We start from the raw sequence: 21,415 nt of genomic DNA, 5'->3' as shown, positions 1-21,415 counted from the left end.
GGACGGCCTGAGGTTGGAGGTTCAGCATAGTTCTAGTGATCTGGATGTATAGGATAGTTCAGAAGTCATCTGAGAGACCATGTGGTTAACTTTCAGATCCCTTGAAGCCCAATTCCCCATGATGTGCCTTATTTCTTTTTATAGGGGTTTGTTTTGAGGGATCCTTTTCTGAGATATAAGAGGATTGGAAGAGAGAGCATTAGAGTTTGTCATGTTATCTAGAATCTTCCCTGAAGCCTGAAGTACCTAGCCCCCATTCACTGTCTATCTGTCAATTCTCTGGTCAGGCTCGCCTGCTCCAACCCCTACTTATGAGATCAGCTCCTTGTCAAGAACCTGAACCCTCCAGAGCTGCTGCTGCTGCTGCGGTAAACCCTGTTCATCTCCTCTCCTCTGCCTGGTCCCAAGGCTGGTCCCAAGGCTTTCCTCAAGGCTTCCCTCTCCCATAACTGTCTAAACAACGATCGAAAATCAGCTGTTTCATTTCACCCCTGCCTGTTTCACAGACTGCTGTTTATTTGGACACATCTTAAAAGGAAGATACATCTTAAAATCATCAACTCATGCGAGAGGGAGAGAACTTTACATACTAGAGTTGAGCTCCACCTTACTCCACCTTACCCACTAATACTTCACTTCCCATGTGAAGAGGTTCTTTGAAATGTAATCTTCAGGCTACATAGAGTGGAAAGGGTGTTTTGAAAGTTTAACGTTAGGTTATGGGTAGGGTTAGTGCTTTATTTTGGTTCATAATTTCTCAGATAACTCATTCGTCTTTTTGCTGTGACTCAAGACCACAACCAATCAGAAGACCCAGGAAGTGACCTGCTGGCTGTTGCAGGCCTATCAGGAGTTACTGGAAGGCTGGGACTCCACAGAAGGCGAGAGCTATGCAGAGAGATACCATGTATGTAGTACTGTACAGTATGTGGATGCTGCTAGTTGGATTAAAAATGGAGTCAAGGACTGTCTATCTTTTATATAGTTTAGCGGGATACATTTGCATTCTATTCAAGTCTGATACTTAAATAGTGTTAACCTCACAGCACTATCTGAGAGCTTTTCCTGTTTGCGTGCATGTGTCTGTGTGTTTGTGTGTCTCCCAGGTGTTCCAAACCTTCGTGGTGTCCTTTAACGAGCAGCGTCGCCCCGTGATGCCTCTCCTGACAGCCATGAAGCGCACCCCCCAGCTGAGTGAGGAACAGAGGAACCTCAGGGGGGCTTGGGACGCCCTCGCCGAGAAGGTCTGCTCACTCCTCACACTAGTTATCTTACACACTAAGTCAAATCACATGATGTCCTGCAATATACTATGTAAACTATAATTATCTTGGTGTACTGATAAAGCATGATATTCCGTGTTGATGTGGTTTCGCAGTAATCATCTATTTATGCTTTTACAGTGTACACAAATATATTGTTTTGTGTGCGTGTCTGAGTATGTTTTTCTTTCATCTGTTTGCTTGGTTACATTTCTATGTGATTGTTCCCGCCCAGCTGCGTGAGTATAAGACAGAGCTGGACCTTAGTCTGCCTGCTTCCCTGGACATGGTGGGCCGCTGGCTGCTTAGGGCTGAGGGGGCGCTGGCTGAGGAGGAGGGGGACCCTCAGGACCACGCCCACGCCGCCGAGGAGGCCAGGGAGAAACTGGATCTGCTCAAGGTAATATCTCACAATCTGTCAATCAACATGCATCACTAAAAAAGTTAATTGCCTCTTAACCAACCTGTAACATTAGTCCTTTCAATCAAAATTTATATTTTTTATAGACATCCCTGGACGAGATGCCCCAACAACTTAAGAACTTTCAGAAGTTCCAGAATATGGATGAATATGGAGCCATCCTGGTGCCTACTGACAAACTGGAAGAGATGAAGAGAAGGTGTGCACTTGTCTACCTGTTTTTCCCATAACTGTAGCGTGAATGTCTGAGAGAGCCTCCAACAACCCACCTCTCTCTACCTCCTCCTCAGGTTCACCAGTGTAAGAGTCACTGCCAAGTACCATGGGATCAAACTGGAGTACCAGGAGCATCGGCACACAGTGCTGGACCTGCTGGGCCAGATCAGCAGCAAGCTCCGTGTCTGGAAGAGACCCTACATATCCCAGGAGGCTGTGCGTGTGCTGCTGCAGGACTGGCATGTGAGTAATCCAATTTAATGACAGAGTTTGATGACTTTCTGTAGACAAGAGGCAAACTGGATTCACAATAGTACAGCCGGCCTATATGAAGCCATTGACTAATCTCTACATTTGTTTTCTCACAGGAGTTAGTGGTTAAACAGTACCTACCATCCTTGCTGGAGGGGGCTCTCCTTAAATTGAAGCTTGTTGCAAGCAAATATACTAGCAAATCTGCCCTAGGTAAGAAGATGCGTGTGTGTGTGGTAATGTGTTCTGATTCAATACGTTCTGGTCCAAAATACATCGCCAAAGAAAGAACTGTGTGTACCAGTCTTTCTAATGTTCTTCGCAAATTGATTTATTGATGGTTAATTGATTGGTTGATCTAAGAGAGGTTTTCCTGGCTGTTCCCCCAGCTGCAGACTCCAAATACATAATGTGCCAAGTGAAGGAGTTGGAGGAGGAGGGTGCTGTGGCTCTGGAGGGAGTGTCTACGGTGAAGAGCACTATGGGCCGTGTGCTGTCTGCCTGGGACTCCTACTGTGACTGTTACAGCTCCCTGCAGGCTTGGCTGGAGCAGGCCTCAGCCTCCCACACGCTCGCACAGAGGCCAGAGGTACAGACAGAAACCCTCCATTAATCTGCAACCTTGTCCACAATGCAGGGGTATACCATGCCTGCTCTTAACAAACCTATTGCCATTACTTCCCCACATGTGTTCCTAAAGAACAAAGTGTTCAAAATTATTATTTTGCAATAATGATGATGAGGTGTTTGTATGTTGCTTAGGTAACATCTGAGAGTATGTCAGAGTGGAGTTCCCGCCAGGCCCATCTGAATGAGGTAGGGAACTTCCTGGTCCAGCTGACTGACCCCATGACCAGCCGAGCTCTGGCAGATGACCTCTGCAAGCTCAACCTGCATTGGGCGGACTTTATCAAGATAACACAATTTGTAAGTCAGAGATAACACTTCCATTACAAAGTGAGAATGCAATGTTGTTATGCTCTCTTGTTCAATTTAGGTGAAATTATGTTCAGTTCAAAAAAAGCTGTTATTTTGCCCCAAGGCTGTTGTAGCTGTGCCCAGCGGAGCTGCAGCCAGACCCCAAGACCTCCAGGCCCTCTTCAGAGAGGCCACCCAGATCCTAAAGGAACCTGTAGAGGCCATGTCTGGGCCCCTGAGGACCTACACGAAGAAACTACAGGTACACTATTACAACTTTATTACAATGGTCTCAGAGTTTTCTAACTATAATTGATCCTTTGGTATACATTTTCTTCCACAACACAATGCATTTTAATGGTGCTGTCTTTTTTTACTTTGTTCAGTTCATGATGAGGAAGATAAAGGAAGTGGATATGGATGCCCTCTCCCCCTCCACAGAATGCTCAGCTGAGACTCTACAGAAACTGAAGCTGGCTTTACCTGAGGTGAGGATGATGACTTCCTTCGTATAATTTACTTTAAATATGAAAATAACCATTTTTATGCCTACGGTCCTGTTTCTGGTCTGTGGGTTCTTAATATCGCGTGGACAGACTACATAAACACAATCGAGCATCTGACCAAATTACGTGAGATTTTTGTTTGCGGTAATGAATGTGTACGCTGTTTGTTTCTGTGTCGGTAGGTGATGCAGACGCTGGTTGAGGCTGAGCAGGTGTGTGTGGAGCTGCAGCACAGTGTGTCTGGTCTGGACTGCCGCCTGGCAGAGCTCCTGCACTGGGAGACAGAGGCCCGGGACCTCTACCAGATCCTGAAGGCAGGAGAACGCAGGGCTTCACGGTGCCAGGACCCCCGCGCCAGGGTAAGACTTAGACAGGGGCCAATAGTAACATACTAGACTAAGGAAAACATCATATAAGTGCCAAAGGAATAAGGTAAACAGCAGTAGCTTTACGCGAATAGTTAGCTAGCCTGGTTAGGAATGTAGAAGCAAGGTAAGTAAGCATGTTCAACACAGGGGCTAGACAAGCATTGATAGTTATGTGCGGGGTGAAGATCAGAGTATCAGCTTGTTTATGAATATTGTTATTTACTTTTGTAATTTACAAGTGCTCATAGTGTTTGCTGTTCTCTCCAGGTGCTGATCTCTCGTGGGCTGCAGCTGGAGGGTCAGGTGGTGACTGAGGAGCAGGATCTGCAGGTGATGGTGATGACAGGACAGAAGAACTCTCCCCTCCAGTACCTCCTTGTCTCCGCCATGCAGGACAGAGTCAGAGCTGCCGTGGCTCAGTCACAGGCCAGTATTCCCTCTCTCTCATCTCTTATCACTTTCCTTTTCCTTTATTGACCTTGAGAGAAATTGTGATTGACAAAGCTATCTTTGATTTAATTACAGGAGGCGGTTGGGATGCTGAGCTCTCTGGGAGCCAGAAGAGACAGAAGCCAAAGCCCCACAGAAGACCAGCCCCCACCCAAGATCTTCATCCAGCCTGAAGAGGGGACTCAACCCAAACAGCCTCAATCACTCTCTCTCGCCAGGCATGCAACTCAAGCCTTTGCTCAATTAGCATCTCAGCCTGATGTGAAACCACAGCCCCAGTCCCAGCCTTCCCCTACTAAACCACAAGCTCAGGTCCAACACCCACCAATACCACAGATTATAGTCCAGGAATACAGAGAGAAGAAGGCAAGTCCCAGTCCTCCACTCCTGTATTCCTATGCACAAGCTGTGACTCAGTCAAAGGGCCAAGCACAGTCACCTCCAGAGCCACAGGTTGCTGCCCAGAGCAAAAAACACTCTCCACCCCTAACCCAGAAACAACCACTAGTGCAGCAACAGCCACCATCTCAACAACAGCATCCAACTCAGCAACAAGTACTCTCTCAGCAACAAGTACTCTCTCAGCAACAAGTACTCTCTCAGCAAGTACTATTTCAACAACAGGTTCTATCTCAACAACAAATATCTGCTCAGCAGCAGGTTCAAAGCCAGAAACAGGCCCAACAATCAGCACAAGCCCAGAAACAGACTCCATCTCAGCAACCGGAAAAGACACAGAAGCAGCCTCTAACCAAGGAAGAGATGCTGAGCTGGAAGAAGCAACCTCAGGCCATGAAGAACCGACCCTGGCTCCAGAAGAAGGTCAAGGATCAGGATCAGGCTTCAGCCCAGGCTCCATCCCAAGCTCCAGCCCAGGCTCCATCCCAAGCTCCAGCCCAGGCTCCATCCCAAGCTCCAGCCCAGGCTCCATCCCAAGCTCCTGCCCAGGCTTCTAATCAAACACAGGCTCAACAACAGCCAGAGAAACCAATCATGTCTCAAGTCCCTGTCCAGGTAGTTCCACAGCCTGCAGGAACACCCAGGCCCCAGCCTCAGGCACAAGCCAGGACTATGTTTCCTTCTCAATCACAGGCCATGTCTAGTGCTCAAGCTCTACCCCAAGCAGGGCCACAGCAAGTCCCCCAGGCATATCTTTATGGCCAGCCTCCTGCCCAATCTCTGACCCAACCCCAAGCAAAGACCAAGAGCCACACTCAACCTAAACCAACGGCCCAAGCCAAACAGCAACCCAAGACTATTATCCATGCTCCATCCCAAACCATGACTCACACTGAACCCCAGCCCATAACTCAATCTCAACCTGTGACCTACTCACAATCACAACCTGAAACCTACTCACAATCACAGATGCAGGCCATGTCTCAATCCCGGATGACTCAAGAGAAACCCCAGCCACAGGTCCAGAAACCTCAGCCACAGGTCCAGAAACCACAGCCACATGTTCATCAACTGATGCATCCACAGTCTCAAGCTCAGGCCCAACCACATCCCCAAGCATGGGCCCCAGTCAGGCTGCCACAAACACTCACTGAGACGCACCGGCTGGGCCTGCATCCACAGGCCCAGTCTCACCCCCAGGCTCACCCACAACTCCAGGCCCAGCCTCACCCTCAAGTTCAGCCTCACCCTCAAGTCCAGGCTCAACTCCAGGCCCAGCCTCACCCTCAAGTTCAGCCTCACCCTCAAGTTCAGCCTCAACCCCGGGCCCATCCTCAACCTCATGTTCAGCCTCACCCCCAGGCACAACCTCACCCTCATGTCCAGCCTCACCCCCAGGCTCAGCCTTATCCTCAAGTCCAGCCCGAGGCCCAGTCTCATCCTCAAGTCCAGTCGCATCCTCAGGCTCAGCCTCACCTTCAAGTTCATCCTCATCCCCAGGCCCAGCCTCAATCTCATGTCCAGCCTCAACCTCAGGCCCAGCTTCACCTACAGGCCCAGCTTCACCCCCAGGCCCAGCCTTACCCTCAAGCTCAGTCTCACCCCCAGGTCCAACTTCATCCTCATCCTTATTCCCCTGCTCAGGCTCAACCCCAACAATGGGCCCCAGTCAGACCCTTCAGCCCAATTTACCCTCAGCCAAAGGGTCATCCCCAGGTAACCCCAGTCAGACCTGAACCACGGCCACAAGCCTATCCTCAGCCCATCATGGTCCAACGTCACCCTCTTCCTCAGGCTTGCCCACTAAGTCAAGCTCCACCGCAGCAATGGGCCCCAATCAGGCCAGAGCAAGCCCCCCAGGCATATCTTTATGGCCAGCCTTATGGCCAACCTCAAGCCCAAATACAGCCCCAAAGCCATGTTCAACAGCAGCCTCAGGTGAGAGCTTACAACCTTACCAATGTTAAGGCCCAGCAAGGCCAGTTCCAACAGCAGCTATGGGCCCAGCCCCATCCCCAGCCTCAAATTCAACCCCAGCCATATTTCCAGCCTCAGCCACCTCACCAGACCCAAATTCAACCCGCAACCCATTTGCAGCCTCAGCCCCTCTCTCAGACTCATTCTCAGTCCCAGATCCAGACCCAGCTCAAACTTCAGCCTCAGCCCCACTCTCAACCTCATTCTCAGCCCCAGATCCAGCCCAAGCTTCAGCCTCAACCCCCCCCTCAGCCACAGCCTGAGCCCCAGATCCAGATGGAGCCCAAGCCCCAGACCCATATCCAGCCTCAACCCCACTCACAGCCCCAGACCAAGCCTCAGACTCAGCCCCAGCCCATGATCCAGCCCATGCCCCAGCCCCAACCAGAGCCACCACCCCAGCCCAGTATCCAGCCCCAGACCAAACACCAGCCACCTCCTCAGCCCAATATCCAGCCTCTTCCCCAGGTCAAGCTTCAGCTCCAGCCTAAGACCCAGCCCCAGGTCCTTTTCGAGCCTCATCTCCTTCCCCAGTCACCACCAGATTCCCCAGAGCTCCAGATGAAACCCCCAGCTCTGGCCCAGGCCCCACCCCAGGCTTACACCGAGGCCTATGCCAAAGCTCAGGCCCTGGCCAGGAACCAGTTTGAGGAGGCCAAGCACTGCCTGCAGGAGCACATCCTGGCTGCCATTAATGTCTTCAAAGACAAACACATATCTATCGAACAAGTTTCAGTTAAGGAGGTAAGGAATTTGAATACTTTTTTGGGGTTTATAGTTGTTCTAAAGCTCCGTTATTACCCAGTCTAATTGTGTTTGTGTTCCCTCAACCAGGAGACCCTGAGGACCCTGGACCCTGAGCTGTTGAAAGTGTTCCTGAGGGCAGCAGAGGGTATGGAGGCCTTCTGCACCATGCCTCAGCTCAGAGATATGGAGTTCTTCACACAGTCTGTCAGGACCCAATGGGAGGTAGGGTGTGTGTGTGTGTGTGTGTGTGTGTGTGTGTGTGTGTGTGTGTGTGTGTGTGTGTGTGTCTGTGTGTCAGTCTGTCTGTCTGTCTGTCTGTCTGTCTGTCTGTCTGTCTGTCTGTCTGTCTGTCTGTCTGTCTGTCTGTCTGTCTGTCTGTCTGTCTGTCTGTCTGTCTGTCTGTCTGTCTGTCTGTCTGTCTGTCTGTCTGTCTGTCTGTCTGTCTGTCTGTCTGTCTGTCTGTCTGTCTGTCTGTCTGTCTGTCTGTCTGTCTGTCTGTCTGTCTGTCTGTCTGTCTGTCTGTGTGTGTGTGTGTGTGTGTGTGTGTGTGTGTGTGTGTGTGTGTGTGTGTGTATTTTAGGATGTAGAGACTGTATGAATTTGTTTTGCAGATAGCAAAAGCATATCATTCTGTGTGTATGACCACCTTGTCCCTAATTATATTGAATTCATTCATTCTACACTGCATGTCTGTGTGATATTCACTTGGATGAAAATCTGTTCTGAATCTTTTTGAATTTACTCCACTCTGTTTTGTTATTCGTATGAGCAATGAAATTCCTAACAAGCATTCTGCTGTATGTCATCAGATTAAGTTTGTGTATGCTTTTGGTTTTTGTCATCTAGGCTGTGAGAGCTGAGACAGCGGCCTTTTTGCAGCATTTACGATTTGAAATTAGGAGAAAATACTTTAACACAGCTGCCTTGCAGTGTGAGATGCACTTTAACTCAAAATTAGCATCCAAAGCGAAGGTAAAATAACTCTAACCTAACACTAACCCCATTGCATGCTCTGGTGGACAGGTGCATGAAAAAACTGGTGTCAAAACTGCATGCACATTTTTGGGGGGCCTTCTGCTCTCTATTCATCTATTGAAGTTCTATAAATGGTAACTAAGCAATATCTGCTTCCTGATGCTAGATCAGAGAATTTCATATAACTAATGGGTTGATTTGACATTTTGAAGGCGCTGACTTTTAACCCGATTTGACTGAATTACAACTTTCTGGTTCCACAAGTAGCTCTCCTCTCCCCTTTGTTGAGTTAGGATTCTGGTCTCGGGAGATGCAAGAGACAGTTATGTAGTAGGCAATAACTTCCAAAATGATACTCTTTTGGGAGATGTGGGTTGTTTACAAACACCTGTGGGTTGTTGACACCTGTTGGGTCGACAGTGGCAGTACATCAGACACCTGTAGACTGATGACTCTCTTGCTCTCCAGGCGTGTTTCTCTGCAGAGGGCAGCCTAGCCCAGGCTGGGCAGCACCTGGAGGCCCTGAAGGAGCTGTGTGACACCCTGAGCCCTGAGGATGCCCACCGTCTGGCCCAGGCTCAGCTCAGGGAGTGTGAGAAAAGACTGGCCGCCATCCAGCGTCAGTTCAGTGGGGACAGGGATACACCGCCCCCCGACACACCTGGGTGAGACACAGAGGAGAGAGACAGGATTAGGCCCATTAGACAGGATTAGGCGGCCGCCTGGGGCGGCAGATTGATGAGGGCAGCATTTTCATAGCTAAATTGACCAAGACGCACCTCCAACAACACATAACACCTAACACCTAACATAATCCTGCCCAAAAACAATGACAATTTCTCTCACCCAGTGACATATGGGCTATTTAGTTGAGCACTGATGCTACCCCGTGATAAGCAGTGCCCACTTTGTCAAAGGCGATGGGCGGAAAATATTTAGCTTGTCCAAGCCACATACTCCTCTGCAGGGTGTTGTTGGAGAGACGCACTGCTGTGGCGCTCAACCAACGTTCCGTCATAAACATAAATCATTTAGCTTATAGACTATGGTAGAAAGAGTTTGTGGCGTTTTCTGTAGCCTACAGGCTGGAGAACACATTTATGACAATATCACACTTTTTACATCATGGACATTTCTCCGATCAAATAGCCTAACCTAGCGCCCAATCAAAAAAAATGCTTTTCGATTTGAATATGACATGTTAACAAACAATATATCCTAAAACAGGACAGGTTAAAATAAAATGGACAATAGAGAATAGACAATCATACTACTCGCAAGTACTGTCTGGGAGATTCACCCCTGGGCTAAATTGTCATTATGATTAGTGATTTCAAGTTTGTACATTTTACAAGATGCATCATAGTTAAAAAGAAACTACTTTTGCATTTCCCACTGTGTAAACACATGGATTCTATTTGAAAATATAGTTGGGTAGCTGATGCAGAGCTTAAATAACCTAAATGATTAGTCACAGTAATCAGGGCCAATAAAGCCAATGCATCTGCTTGTTTTACAAACGGTAGGCCTACCACATGGATGGACATTCATAAAATGCCATCCGGGCCACACAGTGTAGGCTACACTATTCTAGTTTTGCAGGGGAGGAAGGCGGCAATTTGTTTTGTCTGCCTAGGGTGGCAGAACGACCAGGGCCGGGTCTGTGAACAAGACATTAGCTTCAAAATGTATGACTGACAATTGCAATACATGACTGGATTGTTTTTTCAAAAAATGTCCAATAGAATTCCTCTTGACCTGGGGAAAGATCTGACCCCACAGAGGGAATCTACAGTGCAGAGTGACAAACCTCCAGGCCCAACTGAGGTAGGACCTGGTACCTATAGTACCTATGATAAAGACACATGCACTGATTTAAGAAAGAATGTATCTGATCATTTCTCTTTTGTAGGTTTCACAAGTTGTTGTGAAGACAGTGGTTGTTGAGAAGAGGGTGATTGACGAGAAGGAGATTTACAAGCAGGCAGTCAGAGACGAGGATCCTGCCAAAAAGGAGGCATTAGAAAGGTAGGCTTGCGGCTTGGTGAGTGTAAGGCTGGGTGCAAGTCTATTCTTGCCTTAATCAACTCTGTTGTTGTTGAATTACCAAACAAGGCAATGATCATTTCTTTTTTAATTCCAAAACAGTCTGGAACTTAGGCTATGTTGATGGCACTAACCAGCACTGGAAATATCACAATAAACCTCAATTGATCAGTTTCTTCATCATGCTGACTAATTTCTCCCTCAGATATGACATTACTAAGAAGACTGTTCAGGCTCAACTAGCCAAGATCGAGCAGAATTCCCAGAGAGACCTGGCCGCTCACTCAGTCTCTCTCAAAGACCTGCACACACGTCTACAGGAGATACAGGTACACTGCATATTACTTGACCTCTTAGTTCCACGGGCCTTTTATTTTGAAGGTTTTTGTCTTTTTCTATGAGTGATTATATTTCTTTCATCCAGACATTGTGCCAGGACACAGAGTCTCTGTGGCCTGAGTTTGGCCACCAGTGTTCTCAAAGCTCCCAGTACAGTGGGGAGAGGGGTGATGGTGGTGTGAGTGTGGAGCACGACCAAGCTGAGCTGATGAAGCAGTGGAGAGGCCAGCAGTCAGCTCTGCATAGGAGAGGCAGCTCTCTGGGGGCAGCTCTGAGACAGATAGACTCCACAGAGCACCACGTTGTTGACTTCTCTGAACGCCTCGACTGCTTCATCAGAGAGCCCAAAGACATCAACGCATTTACACTGGCCAACACCAACATCCTGACGGACATCAAGGTACATAATACGGCTTACCTTTAAGGAAAGAAATACCCAGTTAATATTAGGATTTGAGTTGAGTGATTGGTGTAATTTAAAGATAATAACTGGATCCTTATTAAATAAATTGTAATGTAATGTATACTATATCCCAATGATAATCACAAACTCCAACTTTCAGTACATTATCTTTATAGTCTCTCTCTCTTTTCTCAACAGGACCTGGATGAGAGCATTCAGAGAGAGCTGGACCAGCTGTCTAGTTTTGACTCTGATTCCATTGAGCTGGATCCCAGTGATCGCTCTCCTTTGACCCGTGTGGTCAAGACCCACAGAACCAGTCTAGACAAGCTGAGACAGCAAGTCCGTAAGAGCGAGGCGGCCGCCAGGGCCCTGGACCGCTTCCTCATGTCCCTGCGCACCGTAGAGCAGGACATCTCTGGAGTACAGGGTGCCCCCTGCAGCGATGCGTGGGTATTGCAGGACTGCCGCTCCAAGCTGGCCCTGATCAGGCAGAGTGTGGACAGTCTGGGGGACAAGGCCCCCCAGCTAGACTTGCTACTCCAGGGGGCCAGGCTGTCTGTGACTCGGGACGGTGCCCCAGCCTCCTGCCTGGACATGGTGTCTGCCTTGGTGCTGCGGCTTGAGGAGGCTGACTGCGGTCTGGTCAGCCAGCAGCACAGTGTCCAGAGGGAGCAGGAGATGAAGGGCCTGGGCCTGAGGAGGAGGACTCTGCTGGCGGAGCTGAGGAAGGTGCAGGAGGCAGCAGAGAGGCACGGACTAAAGGAGCCAACCATGCCTGCTGTGCAGCAGAGGTTTGTAGTTGTGTTTGTGAGATGGTGGACCTTTGAGTGGTCATTATACATTTTTTTAAGTCAGAGACTTATTCCATATTTCCTCTTTATTTATTTTTTCAGGCTGCGTGTCCTGTCTGACCTGGAGGGCCAACTGAACTCCCAGCGCTCTGAGCTCCAGAGACTCCGGGAGGCCCACTCTCAGGGCCAGGAGGGAGAAGGCAATCCCCTGGAGGAGCTGAAGACCCAGTGGGAGGACACCCAGAGAGCTGTGGCTGACAGGTGGGCAGGAAGAATAGAGGGATAAAATATGTGTCTACTATTAGAGGGATAGAGTATACCGATCTGTGAATAAAGCAAACTGACAATCATACATGTTCAATAATATTGACATATATCCCAATTTTTGCTCCCTTTGCAGACAGGAACAGTGCAACATCCTGTTGGAACTACTAAAGATGTTCCAGAGCTGTCGCAGTTACTTAAGCACCACCATGCAGAAGGCGGAGCAGACCATCAGTGAGCAGGCCTCCTACATAGGCAAGGAGAACCTGCAGAGGCTTATAGCTAAGGTAACACTACTTACTGTACATACACCTCTGTCAGAGAGAAGTTGCCCCTGTATATACAGTACATAGCACTAGATGGCAGCCACTACCTTAGATTCATTTTCGTCCTTAACAGTCTGTTATATTATAATATGTGTTTCCCCAGGTCCATGGTATAAAGCAGGATCTGAGTGGCTTGGGGACAGGCATGGAGGATATCAGGGGTGTGTGCAGACAGCTCCAGTCCCATCTGAAGAAGATCCCTGACTGTAATGAGACTCCATTTGAGGCCGAGGCTGATGGACTGGTGGACCAGTGGCTGGATGTAAGAGCAAAAAACAATACATTATATTACACTGAACTACACCACACCAAACATTGCACGCATGCCCACACACACACACGTCACAGTGACACTTCACAGATTGACACTGTGTGTTTTTGGGTGACCCAGGTGACAGAGAAGACAGACTCATGCTTAGATAACCTGCGCATGGGGCTGGAGCTGTGGGACAAGCAGCTGATGTTAGGGGGAGAGGTGGACGGCTGGGCGGGGGCCAAACTTGCCATGTTTGCAGAGAGCCACCCCTTCCAGAACGAACAGGAGGTCCTGACCATAAGGGTAAGACACAAGACAATCCCTATCACAAACAACCATCCTATATCATCACCACTTAAATACTTGTCTGGTTCAGTAATGCTTGTTTGAAGTCATTAGTCTTCTACAGCAGTCTATCTGTTTTAGTGACATTGTGCTGTTTTCCTCAGGATGAGATCCATGCCCACGAGGAGAACATTGAGCGTTTCCACAAGAAGTCCATTGAGATCCAGGAGCTTCTTCAAACCCAAGAGGCCCCATTGGAGCTACAGGTGAGTTAACTAGCATAACTATTTCCAGAATACAGGTAGCTCTATTTCATAGTATTTACTGTAAACACGATACATGTTATTTTCAAAGGGTGAAATTTAGCATTGACATCTAGAAGGGCAATCATTTTCAACTTAACTGACCCACCCTCCCCAACACACCCCATGTCATGTGACCCCCCCCTTTTCACCCCAGGTGATGGAGACCCAGCTGAGGAAGAAGATGGATCAGGTGGACGAGCTATTCTCCGACAGCACTGATGTCTTCCAGGAGCTGATCGCTGTAAAGAGACACCTGGCAGAGAAGATGACAGAGTGCCAGTCTGCCCTGCACAACATCCAGTCCTCTCTGGGCACGCTCAGTATGCCAGGAGACCAGGCCCAGATGCAGGTACTGTACATCCTCCTCGTACTGTACAACGTTCATTAAACTAAACTCCTCTAACAACTAAAACTCACCTGTCATTGTTATACTATGTGAAATGTATAATTCATATGAATAGTTCAGATGACTATTTTGAATGACACAAACAAACTCCTATCCAGACAAAACATATCTACCCACATAGACCAGAATATAACCTGATTGGTCCCCGTGTTGATATTGAACATGATTTCTGTCATGGTGTAGGATCTGTGTGAGCAGCTACAGGCCCAGGAGGAGCAGGCAGGGTCAGTGCTGAAGGAGGTGGGTCTCATGTCCAGTGTGGCCAGCCCCCAGGTGCTACAGACCCTGTCTATAGACAGCACCAGGCTCAGAGAGAACATCTCACACACCAAATACATGATCCACCAGAAACGGGAGGAGGGAGAAAAGGGCCTCATCAAGGTCATCAAAAGTAAGGAATTATTGTTAATTGGTTGTTGCTTTCATTTAAACTTAGTTTAAGACTGGGGTTCTCAAACTTCTTTGGGGCCGGGGACCCCTTTTGTGATAACAAATTCATCAGGGAGTTTCACTATGACTTCTGCAGTGCATGGCTGGACAAACTAAGTCTCGAGCCCGGGGAAAGGACATTAAAAAGGGCCGCCTCTTGGCATCTGAGAAGTTTTGCAGTTTTCAAACAAATGTCCTGCCATTCTACACATTGTGTAATGGGGCAGAGAGGTTTTTGTTGTTGTTGCAGATTTATAGCTAATATCTTCTAATTCTACAAATTTTTCCATAAGGCAAATACAAAATGCTGTGTTTTCAAGCGTAAATTACAGTGCATTTAGGAATAGTATTGAGTTAAAAATATATATATAATTGGTAGAGTACTGTGTATACCAATATCCCTGTGAGCCTCCCAGACCCATGTTGCCCAGGGTTAAGAATATCAATTGTAGATTAATAATATTATATTGTAATACACATTAATGGATCCCTTGGACAAAAGTCCTTTAATATGTTTTTAGTAATATTTATAAAAAAATCTAGTTTCATTCAGTGGTTACTTGGTTTAGTCAGGTATCAGTTCCCCCTAATTTTTTCAATACTTCTTTCGTCATTTTCGCTTCTTCAGATGAGAGCCATTTGTTTGAAGAGTGGTTCCAGGACCTGCAGTTGTCTGTGAACGAGTGCTTTGAGAACCCAGTGTGTAAACAGGACGTGGAAGCCTCCATGAAAAGACTGGCTGTGAGTAGCAGGCTGGATATCACATCTTACAGAATCATCTGACTATGTAAATGGTCATAAGGGGAGGATGAGTTTTGGTCTTGATCACATCTTTTGATCTGTAATCACATGAGTGAACACAGTGTTGGTTGGGATTGACTGAATTCTCTCTATTGAACCTCTATTTCACTTAGAATATCCCCGTACATTCTTGACATGACTGATACATTGCTTGAAACTCCAGCATCAGCTCTGTCTGAGTTACAATGTCTCTTTATTTTTCCTCCAGTGTTTCCTGGCGTCTAAGGATGGTGAGAAGCGTCTGGGTCAGGTGAGAGAGCACCTGGAGAGAGGCAGAGAGCATGTTCCGCCAGAGCAGCTGGCTCACCTGAAAAGCTGGCTGGGGGAGCAGGAGAAGGAGCTGGCCACATTCAGAACCCACTGTCAGGGCAGACAGAGCCAGCTGGACACTGTCCTCAGAACCCTCAACAGGTAATCACTATTACCACTAAATACTATACACTCCTATTCCTAACAGTGTTACTATACATCATTACTACTATACACTGCTGTAAGCACTGTTATTACTAGGTGGCGCCACAATGATACTGAAGGGAGGATGTAAGCAATCGGTCATTTGACGATGGGTCATTATCAGTCGCATGCGTCATTTTAGTCAACATGGTGTCTTTCTTGTGTTCTTCAGTCTACAGCAGGAACATGAGTGTTTCCATGACTGGCTTCAGGCCTGGGAACACAAGTCAGTGGAAGGAGAACAAGTCAACAACTTTCTCAAAGACCTCCACAAAGAAAGGTGAATTGAGTTATTGCAGACTTGCTCGAGGGTTAATGTAGAGCAGTGATCTAGTGGTGTGGTGGTGTGATGTAGTGAGTAGTGGTGATACATTGTCTTCTCTGTGATCCAGTGAGAGAGTGGAGGCCCTCAGTGAGCTGTGTTCATCGGTGCGGAGGCAGGGTCTGAGAGGGGACAGCCTGCTGACTGACACTGACGACCTCCTGCAGCGCTACCGGTGCCTGGAGGCCAGACTGCAGCAGCAGGCCGAGACCCAGAGAGTCCTGGAGGAGACCAGTAGGAGGTTTGATACCCAGACTGACAGCACCAGGACCTGGGTTAGAGACCAGCAACAACGACAGCATCACCAGATCCAGAAAGAGGAGAGAATACACACAGCACAGGTATGTCAATAGGAGATGATGGAAAACTTAATAAAAAAATATTAAGAGGACTCACTTAAGATGTTCATGTGTTTTACTCTCCAGGCCATTCTCAGTTCGAGACCTGAGGGAGAATCTAAGCTGCAGGACTTGAGGAGAAAATGTCAAAGTCTGTGTGAACATCAGGACCTGGAGGAGAGCAGGAGACGAGAGGTTCAGCAGACAGTCAGAGACATGGAGGAGGAGTGGAGGAGAGTCCTGCAGACTGCTGAGGAGACTCTTACCAAAGCTGAGATGCAGAGTGCTATCGAAGGCCAGCTGAGAGTGTTTGACTCCCAGACAGAAAGTACCAGGACCTGGGTCAGAGACCAGCAGCAGCAACTCCACTCTCTGGGCAACCAGGCCAAGACTGAGGACCAAAGACACACAGCACAGGTCAGTCTCCAGCTGCTACAGACACGTATGGTACACTGTCTGGGTGACAAACAGTGGCAGTTAGTTTAGGGTTAACGTAAGAGTCATGACATGGGCCCTGGTTTGGGATACAGTTTTGGATATGCCTTTGGCCAGTAGTCAATTAGACATGCTTAATGTACTTATTAAAAAAATATGTGTTTATTTTCAGACCATCCTGAGCTGCAGACCTGAGGGAGACTCTAAGCTGCAGGACTTGAGGAGACGAGGTCAAAGTCTGTGTGAACATCAGGGCCTGGAGGAGAGCAGGAGACGAGAGGTTCAGCAGACAGTCAGAGACATGGAGGAGGAGTGGAGGAGAGTCCTGCAGACTGCTGAGGAGACTCTTACCAAAGCTGAGATGCAGAGTGCTATCGAAGGCCAGCTGAGAGACTTGGAAACCCAGAAGGAGAACTCCAGGGCCTGGATCAAAGGCCAACATCAACGCTTACTTTCTTTGGGCAGCCAGGCCAAGACAGAGAACAGAATACAAACTGCACAGGTCAGTCTACAGTTAATGGTAGACATGGTTAGTGTTTGGGTCTGAGCTACAGCAGGGCAAAGACTAGGACTTGAGCTTAGGCTCAGTTTTGGACTAAGGTTGTTATGAATGTTTATTTTCGTGTCAAATTGCCAATTGACAACCCATCCCTTCTGGGATTAATTGACACATTAACAAGCATTATAATAATTCACTGTGGTAATTCAATGATAATTCTTCTTCCGGTGTTCTCTGCCTTGCTCATTGAATAAAGAGTGAAAAAAATGTTAAAAGTAAAAATCAATACAAAATAGTAAATAAGGTTATCCAAACTGTAATTATACATACATATACACATTCATATATACACACACTACCATTCAAAAGTTTGGGGTCACTTAGAAATGTCCTTGTTTATGTAAGAAAAGCACCTTTTTTTGTCTATTAAAATAACATTAAATTGATCAGAAATACAGTGTAGACATTGTTAATGTTGAAAATTATTATTGTAGCTGGAAACGGCAGATTTTTTCTGGAACTCTGCCTAGAAGGCCAGCATCCCAGAGTAGCCTCTTCATTGTTGATGTTGAGGCTGGTGTTTTGCGGGTACTATTTAATGAAGCTGCCAGTTGAGGACGTGAGGCATCTGTTTCTCAAACTAGACACTCTAATGTACTTGTCCTCTTGCTCAGTTGTGCACCGGGGCCTCCCACTCCTTTTTCTATTCTGGTTAGATCCAGTTTGCGCTATTCTTTGAAGGGAGTAGTACACAGCATTGTACCAGATCTTCAGTTTCTTGGCAAGTTCCTCGCATGGAATAGCCTTAATTTCTCAGAACAAGAATAGACTGACGAGTTTCAGAAGAAAAGGGCTTTGTTTCTGGCCGTTTTGAGCCAGAAACAAAGAGTATATCTGATGTATCTGGTGTGCTTTCTGGAATAAAAGCAAGTGTATATCTTGGTAGCAAGGGCAATAGAGGATACAATGAGTTTCAGTCTCTATTTCTTCGAGGTCACAATAGTGGAATAATCTTTCCTCTTCCATTTCACCACAATACCGACCTGTTTCAATACGTAGAGCCAATATCCCTGATCTTACCTGTTTCAATACGCAGAGCCAATATCCCTGATCTTATCTGTTTCAATACGCAGAGCCAATATCCCTGATCTTACCTGTTTCAATACGCAGAGCCAATATCCCTGATCTTACCTGTTTCAATACGCAGAGCCAATATTCCTGATCTTACCTGTTTCAATACGCAGAGCCAATATCCCTGATCTTATGTTTCAATACGCAGAGACAATATCCCTGATCTTACCTGTTTCAATACGCAGAGACAATATCCCTGATCTTATGTTTCAATACGCAGAGACAATATCCCTGATCTTACCTGTTTCAATACGCAGAGCCAATATCCCTGATCTTACCTGTTTCAATACGTAGAGCCAATATCCCTGATCTTATCTGTTTCAATACGCAGAGCCAATATCCCTGATCTTATGTTTCAATACACAGAGACAATATCCCTGATATGACCTGTTTCAATACGCAGAGACAATATCCCCGATCTTATGTTTCAATACGCAGAGACAATATCCCTGATCTTACCTGTTTCAATACGCAGAGCCAATATCCCTGATCTTACCCGTTTCAATACGCAGAGACAATATCCCTGATCTTACCCGTTTCAATACACAGAGACAATATCCCTGATCTTATGTTTCAATAAGCAGAGACAATATCCCTGATCTTATGTTTCAATACGCAGAGACAATATCCCTGATCTTACCTGTTTCAATACGCAGAGCCAATATCCCTGATCTTACCTGTTTCAATACGTAGAGCCAATATCCCTGATCTTATCTGTTTCAATACGCTGAGCCAATATCCCTGATCTTACCTGTTTCAATACGTAGAGCCAATATCCCTGATCTTATCTGTTTCAATACGCAGAGCCAATATCCCTGATCTTATGTTTCAATACACAGAGACAATATCCCTGATCTTATGTTTCAATACACAGAGACAATATCCCTGATCTTATGTTTCAATACGCAGAGACAATATCCCTGATCTTACCTGTTTCAATACGCAGAGACAATATCCCTGATCTTATGTTTCAATACGCAGAGACAATATCCCTGATCTTACCTGTTTCAATACGCAGAGCCAATATCCCTGATCTTACCTGTTTCAATACGTAGAGCCAATATCCCTGATCTTATCTGTTTCAATACGCAGAGCCAATATCCCTGATCCTATGTTTCAATACACAGAGACAATATCCCTGATCTTATGTTTCAATACACAGAGACAATATCCCTGATCTTATGTTTCAATACGCAGAGACAATATCCCTGATCTTACCTGTTTCAATACGCAGAGACAATATCCCTGATCTTACCTGTTTCAATACGTAGAGCCAATATCCCTGATCTTATCTGTTTCAATACGCAGAGCCAATATCCCTGATCTTATGTTTCAATACACAGAGACAATATCCCTGATCTTATGTTTCAATACGCAGAGACAATATCCCTGATCTTACCTGTTTCAATACGCAGAGGCAATATCCCTGATCTTATCTGTTTCAATACACAGAGACAATATCCCTGATATGACCTGTTTCAATACGCAGAGACAATATCCCTGATCTGACCTGTTTCAATACGCAGAGACAATATCCCTGATCTTACCCGTTTCAATACGCAGAGACAATATCCCTGATCTTACCTGTTTCAATATGCAGAGACAATATCCCTGATCTGACCTGTTTCAATACGCAGAGACAATATCCCTGATCTGACCTGTTTCAATATGCAGAGACAATATCCCTGATCTGACCTGTTTCAATACGCAGAGACAATATCCCTGATCTGACCTGTTTCAATACGCAGAGACAATATCCCTGATCTTACCTGTGTACATATCGATCTCTTGCTTTTAGGTAGGTTATATATAATATATCTCTCACACAGATTCACCCTTAATCAAACAAAATGTTCTCATTTTGGATTCATGATTAATCGTCTCCACTCATTTTTTTCATATTGCTTCAACAGTTATTTTTTAGTAATTTCTAAGTCTCCCTTAGTTTGGGTTTCATACAGATATTCACAGTCAGACTGTTGAAAAAGGTCAGACATTTCCATTGCCCAGGCTAGGCTCCCCTATTGGATAGTATTTTTTGTGCTAAGTCTCCCACTATGGATAGTATTTTTTGTGCTAAGTCTCCCACTATGGATAGTATTTTTTGTGCTGAGTCTCCCACTATGGATAGTATTTTTTGTGCTGAGTCTAAGTCCATAATGCGTACTATACTACCTTAGTCTTAAGCTAGTATTTGTGTCTGTTACCAGGCCGTCCTGAGTTCCAGACCTGAGGGAGACTCTAAGCTGCAGGACTTGAGGAGACGAGGTCAAAATCTGTGTGAACATCAGGACCTTGAGGAGAGCAGGAGACGAGAGGTTCAGCAGACAGTCAGAGACATGGAGGAGGAGTGGAGGAGAGTCGTGCAGACTGCTGAGGAGACTCTTACCAAAGCTGAGATGCAGAGTGCTATCGAAGGCCAGCTGAGAGTTTTTGACTCCCAGACAGAAAGTACCAGGACCTGGGTCAGAGACCAGCAGCAGCAACTCCACTCTCTGGGCAACCAGGCCAAGACTGAGGACCAAAGACACACAGCACAGGTCAGTCTCCAGCTGCTACAGACACGTATGGTACACTGTCTGGGTGACAAACAGTGGCAGTTAGTTTAGGGTTAACGTAAGAGTCATGGCATGGGCCCTGGTTTGGGATACAGTTTTGGATATGCCTTTGACCAGTAGTCAATTAGACATGCTTAATGTACTTATTAAAAGAATATGTGTTTCTTTTCAGACCATCCTGAGCTGCAGACCTGAGGGAGACTCTAAGCTGCAGGACTTGAGGAGACGAGGTCAAAGTCTGTGTGAACATCAGGACCTGGAGGAGAGCAGGAGACGAGAGGTTCAGCAGACAGTCAGAGACATGGAGGAGGAGTGGAGGAGAGTCCTGCAGACTGCTGAGGAGACTCTTACCAAAGCTGAGATGCAGAGTGCTATCGAAGGCCAGCTGAGAGACTTGGAAACCCAGAAGGAGAACTCCAGGGCCTGGATCAAAGGCCAACATCAACGCTTACTTTCTTTGGGCAGCCAGGCCAAGACAGAGAACAGAATGCAAACTGCACAGGTCAGTCTACAGTTAATGGTAGACATGGTTAG

The 21,415-nt window shown here is 46.7% G+C and overlaps 1 protein-coding gene across 14 annotated transcripts in view; it reads left to right on the top strand.

Annotated features, from left to right (window-relative positions):
- The window catches only part of syne2b (spectrin repeat containing, nuclear envelope 2b), a 132,258-nt gene that overhangs the window by 19,018 nt on the left and 91,825 nt on the right, over positions 1-21,415 (top strand). For 11 of the 14 annotated variants that reach the window (XM_031828911.1, XM_031828917.1, XM_031828905.1 and 8 more), the window contains 37 exons: positions 288-368; positions 794-907; positions 1,107-1,244; positions 1,498-1,662; positions 1,770-1,882; positions 1,974-2,142; positions 2,268-2,364; positions 2,541-2,740; positions 2,914-3,078; positions 3,194-3,331; positions 3,456-3,557; positions 3,758-3,934; positions 4,211-4,369; positions 4,469-7,513; positions 7,604-7,738; positions 8,363-8,488; positions 8,960-9,156; positions 10,237-10,318; positions 10,404-10,519; positions 10,743-10,866; positions 10,962-11,276; positions 11,478-12,073; positions 12,176-12,334; positions 12,474-12,624; positions 12,767-12,925; positions 13,055-13,222; positions 13,369-13,470; positions 13,664-13,858; positions 14,099-14,306; positions 14,973-15,085; positions 15,354-15,556; positions 15,771-15,878; positions 15,991-16,261; positions 16,346-16,675; positions 16,866-17,195; positions 20,534-20,863; positions 21,054-21,383. In XM_031828911.1, the coding sequence (XP_031684771.1) occupies positions 288-368; positions 794-907; positions 1,107-1,244; positions 1,498-1,662; positions 1,770-1,882; positions 1,974-2,142; positions 2,268-2,364; positions 2,541-2,740; positions 2,914-3,078; positions 3,194-3,331; positions 3,456-3,557; positions 3,758-3,934; positions 4,211-4,369; positions 4,469-7,513; positions 7,604-7,738; positions 8,363-8,488; positions 8,960-9,156; positions 10,237-10,318; positions 10,404-10,519; positions 10,743-10,866; positions 10,962-11,276; positions 11,478-12,073; positions 12,176-12,334; positions 12,474-12,624; positions 12,767-12,925; positions 13,055-13,222; positions 13,369-13,470; positions 13,664-13,858; positions 14,099-14,306; positions 14,973-15,085; positions 15,354-15,556; positions 15,771-15,878; positions 15,991-16,261; positions 16,346-16,675; positions 16,866-17,195; positions 20,534-20,863; positions 21,054-21,383 (9,711 nt within the window). The remainder of the gene's footprint in view (positions 1-287; positions 369-793; positions 908-1,106; positions 1,245-1,497; positions 1,663-1,769; positions 1,883-1,973; positions 2,143-2,267; positions 2,365-2,540; positions 2,741-2,913; positions 3,079-3,193; positions 3,332-3,455; positions 3,558-3,757; positions 3,935-4,210; positions 4,370-4,468; positions 7,514-7,603; positions 7,739-8,362; positions 8,489-8,959; positions 9,157-10,236; positions 10,319-10,403; positions 10,520-10,742; positions 10,867-10,961; positions 11,277-11,477; positions 12,074-12,175; positions 12,335-12,473; positions 12,625-12,766; positions 12,926-13,054; positions 13,223-13,368; positions 13,471-13,663; positions 13,859-14,098; positions 14,307-14,972; positions 15,086-15,353; positions 15,557-15,770; positions 15,879-15,990; positions 16,262-16,345; positions 16,676-16,865; positions 17,196-20,533; positions 20,864-21,053; positions 21,384-21,415) is intronic. The other 3 variants (XM_031828914.1, XM_031828908.1, XM_031828913.1) reach the window with 2 other exon arrangements.

This window comes from Oncorhynchus kisutch, linkage group LG7, assembly GCF_002021735.2.
Source record: "Oncorhynchus kisutch isolate 150728-3 linkage group LG7, Okis_V2, whole genome shotgun sequence".
In the NCBI taxonomy this organism is placed as follows: Eukaryota; Metazoa; Chordata; class Actinopteri; order Salmoniformes; family Salmonidae; genus Oncorhynchus; species Oncorhynchus kisutch.
This window is presented reverse-complemented; position numbering and strand designations above follow the sequence as displayed.